Raw genomic sequence first — 4,365 nt, 5'->3', positions numbered from 1 at the left:
GGGTAAGGAGAGTAGACTGCGAGTCGCTCCCAGAGCCTAAGGGCTAAAGCAGTTCGTATTCAGCACGAGAAAACAAAGGAAAGACTAGTTCGCTCTCAGCACCATGATGGATGCAAATTTGATTTCTTCACAGCCGACCTCCACCTCAGTTATAGGCTCCGCATCAAACTCACTAGCTAGGGCCAGCTCGAAGAATGCTGCGTCGAAGTCTACCTAGGTGGAGCGACCTGATAAAGCAGTCACATAGAACCCCCTCTTAAGGACGGCATGATGAGCTTCACTCTTGAGGTACTTAGCCGGATCGCAGAACCTCTCGATGGTCACATCCCTAATAAGGTAGATGTCCTCGGGGTACCTGCTCCACCTCTCCTCGAGCAGACGAATTCGCTTTCGTGCCCCGAAAATAAAGATGGTGAGGTCCTGTACAAGGCTGCAAACACTTGGACTTTTTCGACCTGAGAAGCAAATTGGGTCGACGCTTACGAGCTCATCAAATTAGTCATTCCAGGCCAAAAGGAGCAATCTACTCCCTTCACCGAGTTACTTTCAGCTCGGGAGTGGGGGGCAAATGATGAGGGCGGATTTGGCCCTCCAATGACATTGTGACACATGGCATCTCGGAACATCTAGGTGACACCTGGAACCACTTAGGCAACAACTTGCCTTAGCCAAGCTGATGGTGTCCGAACTGGTGGCCTAGCATAGGCGCCGACCTGGCAACCTGGCACAAGTGCCGACTTGGCGACCTGCGAGACGTGCTTGCCTACAAATTTGGCATGCATATCCCAACACTCCCACAATCCTTGGAAGTTGTTCCATGTACCAAACGAACCAGAGGGTGGTCAACGTGCATGGCGGTTGCCTCAGGGAATCTCGGACCAGTTAGACGACTTCTCGGAAATCTTGAATGCGGTGCGTGAAGCCCACGCCAAACTATGCCTATATAAAGGCACTAACCCCAATGGCATAGGGGGGGCAAATAAGCATATTCTAGCTCTCATACTTTATGATTTTTAGCTCGTAGTCTACTATGAGAGTACTGACTTAATCATCAGAGCGACCTCGCCAGGTTGGCCACCCCAGGTCCTCTGACATTGATTTCTTGCAGGTCTCTAAAGAACTACGAAACTCAACAATCAATCTAGCTCGCCACCAGTCAGCTCGGCCCTCTGGTAAGCTCATCACCTAATATGCAGCTCGGCCCAGTCAGTTCGGCACCTAACCTGCCCAGATCGGCTCAGTCAGCTCAACACCTAATCTGCCCCCAGCTCGGCCTACTCAACCCGGTATCCAGGTCCTCATCCATCAAAAGTTCTCCACTTCGGCCTCTGAGTCGTCGGCCACTTAAAAACAAACCAAATGACGAGGTACTTAGCACGAAAAATTGATACATCACCAAAAATTGATTCATCAAAGTGGATTTTTTATAAAAAAAAACATATACTTTATTGGAATTCGCATATGCATCCATTACAGCTAAAAGTCTCTTTGATAAGAAGATAAATTTGTCAATGTAAAATTAACCCTATTTTATAATTTATATGGACCATTTGATAGTCTACATATTTGCATCGTTTCCAAATACAGCCTAAGTGGTGGGCTTTGTTATACCAACAAATTTCTATAGCAGTATAATCCACATCCTTCCAAAACAAGCAAAATCATATCCATACAACTCCTTCAGTTAATTTGACATCAAAAACTAACCTAAACAGAGAATGATGATGCCATGCTTTTAAATATTAAAATTCCCAAAATACCCTTGAATCAGTGTTTATTCACCAAAATACCACTAAAAGGTCTCTTTAACATATGAAAAATGCCTCGTTTATCCCCAAAATATGTAAAAGAAACTTTTAGAGATATTTTGGTCAATAGACACACTCTAATATTGTAATTCATGGGCAAACTGGGATTATTAAAGTGTCCAAAAAAAGGCATGACATCATCATTCTCAGGTAGGTTCTTAACCTAAACAAACTAACAATGGGTCTGCCTGTATGATCTGAAATATTAGGAATTTGAATACATAAAAGGGATTGGATACACACAAACATAACAACAATATTAATAATAGTTAAAAAATGTTCACCATACATGAATACCTGCAACGAGCAGTCGAGCACAGTTTGGCTACCAACGATTAATTAAAATTTAAAAACCCTCAACTCCATTAAGACACCAGGAAATAGTAACAACTTAAGTCTAATCCTTCAGCATTTGCATTTCCTCTGCTGGTGGAGGGTAGAATAAAGGTTGAACAGAAGATGGAGACAAGTCTTTGGTGCCCTCTCCCACTATTCCATTGTCGAAATCACAGAACAGGGAGAGTTCTGAACTCGAGAAGCTGATCAGATCCACAAAGCTCCGTATCATTGAGATCGATCACAAAACCCATCAAGTCATCTTCTTCTGGAACGAACAAGGACAACTCGTCGTAGGATTGTGATTCAATTGCTCTGTAGGGAGTTGCAAAGTCATCACCAACCCCAGTTGGTACCAGAGCTTCGGCTTCATTTTGTGCTGGACTAAGGAAAACCTTGCTGCACTCAACATGCTTCATCTTCTTCTTCATTTTCATTTTCTTGTTCTTCTTATCTTTAGATTGCTTATGGTTTGAAGCTGCATTCGAGTGGTTTAGCACCTTCCTTCCTAATTTGGTGTTCCAATAGTTCTTGATCTCATTGTCTGTTCGCCCCGGAAGCCTCCCTGCAATAAGGGACCATCTACCTACACAAAAAGTATATCAAAACTTTTGGTACCATTGATGTTTCTACATGAAACGTTTTCTGTTGATCAATACAAATTGGCATACAAATATTATTTGAGTTGAAACAGGCATACTTTAAAAATGCATGTGCAAAAGGCGTTTTTAGAAACATTAAATTAGTGTTTCTTGCTCCAAGGGATGAAGTCTAATCATTCTATCTGAAATGACTCTTATATGTGATGTGACAACACATATCTCTTAATAATTTGTATTGATGAACCCAAAAGGCAGTAGGTAGAAACAACAATGATACCAAACACAACCTTAATTTATGTATAAGAAGAAAAGAAAGGGAAGATGAGGAACAAGAAGGAATACCTGTTTCCCAAGAGCTTGTGGAGCCTGATGATGAGTTCTTCTTCTTCATTGGTGATGTTCCCCCTCTTGATGTCTGGTCTCAGATAATTCAACCAGCGAAGTCTGCAACTCTTTCCACTTCTATTGAGACCTGAAATTGTGAATCATTCAAGAGGTGACTTGTTTTGGAATAACAAACAGATTAACCCAAATGAAATCACACACCGACTTGATCAAGACGTGATTTTCTATGTACACCACCTTTTAAACTTTACCTGCTTTCTCAGGAATGTTATTCCATCTTCCTTCACCATGGATTTTAATGTAATCAGCAAGAAGTGAGTCTTCTACAGGAGTCCAAGCTCCTGTCTTCAGGCCTTCCTTGGGTCTTTTACCCATTTAGGGTACTCAACCCTTCTTCTGGTGTTTACGTCGTCTATGTGCTTCTTGAAAGGTTTTGAGAGAATTCCATGTTGGTGTTTCCTCTTCATGATGGGGGACTGATTCTTATAGTTGGCTTCTCTACTACCTTTTCAGTTGTTTTGGATATTAATTGTAACCTAGCTCAAAGGAACCATCTCATGGATGACGTGATGATTTTGACTCCTGCGTCCTTCAAAGGAACCAATATTGATGAACTGATGCAATATCTTTGATTGGTCACCCTGAAATCACTGTAACTGAGGCTTTGTTTGTTTGCAGTTCCATTTTGTTTCACTAGTAGTACATAGGCATATAAAAGTGCAAACTAAATAAGTAAAAATGCAATTTTTGGTCGGCCAACAATGCCTGGATGGTGATGATTATGTTCTGTAAATAAACAAAATAAGGCAAGAGATGGAACCAAAATAAATCAGAATATAAATTCAAATCATTTGAGCTTTTACTCTTTGCAAGTCTTGCTTTACACAGGCACCTAATCATGGGTCTAATTTGTGGTTAATGCACCTGTTTCGGTGCTGAAGTTTCAATGCTCCTGGGAGATGGTATCAGAACCTTGATTAACTGGTCTAGTGTTTAATTTCTTGTCGCCTTATTATAAATAATTAATTAATTTCAGCACAAGGTATAAATGGGCTCGTGCTTGTTTAAGCTTCAAGCCAGGTAGATTTTTCTGTGAGGGGGTAAAGGTGTCCATGGGTCCAGTTCAAAATCAATTTGGATGAATTGGACGGACCGATAAGACATATTGGATTGAACCAATTCAGTCTAAAATATTTATTGGATTGGATTGGATATGGTCTGTTCGTAATAAATTTAAATTGGATTGGGTTGGATTAATTTAATATCTGGTCCAT

General features: G+C 41.0%; 1 protein-coding gene across 1 annotated transcript; it reads right to left on the bottom strand.

Annotated features, from left to right (window-relative positions):
- Nucleotides 1-1,989: 1,989 nt before the first annotated feature.
- On the bottom strand, nucleotides 1,990-3,744 carry LOC104590975 (transcription factor MYB1-like). Its single transcript, XM_010249746.2, has 3 exons — nucleotides 3,343-3,744; nucleotides 3,089-3,218; nucleotides 1,990-2,726 (listed from the first exon to the last, which is right to left on the bottom strand). Exons 1-3 carry the CDS (start codon nucleotides 3,464-3,466, stop codon nucleotides 2,315-2,317), a joined length of 666 nt encoding a protein of 221 aa, XP_010248048.1. The 5' UTR covers nucleotides 3,467-3,744; the 3' UTR covers nucleotides 1,990-2,314.
- Between the last annotated feature and the right edge of the window lie 621 nt (nucleotides 3,745-4,365).

The sequence above is a fragment of the Nelumbo nucifera genome, chromosome 1, assembly GCF_055504915.1.
Source record: "Nelumbo nucifera cultivar China Antique chromosome 1, China Antique-T2T, whole genome shotgun sequence".
Taxonomy (NCBI): domain Eukaryota; kingdom Viridiplantae; phylum Streptophyta; class Magnoliopsida; order Proteales; family Nelumbonaceae; genus Nelumbo; species Nelumbo nucifera.
Note: the sequence above shows the minus strand (reverse complement) of the source record. Positions and strands in the feature narration are given on the sequence as shown.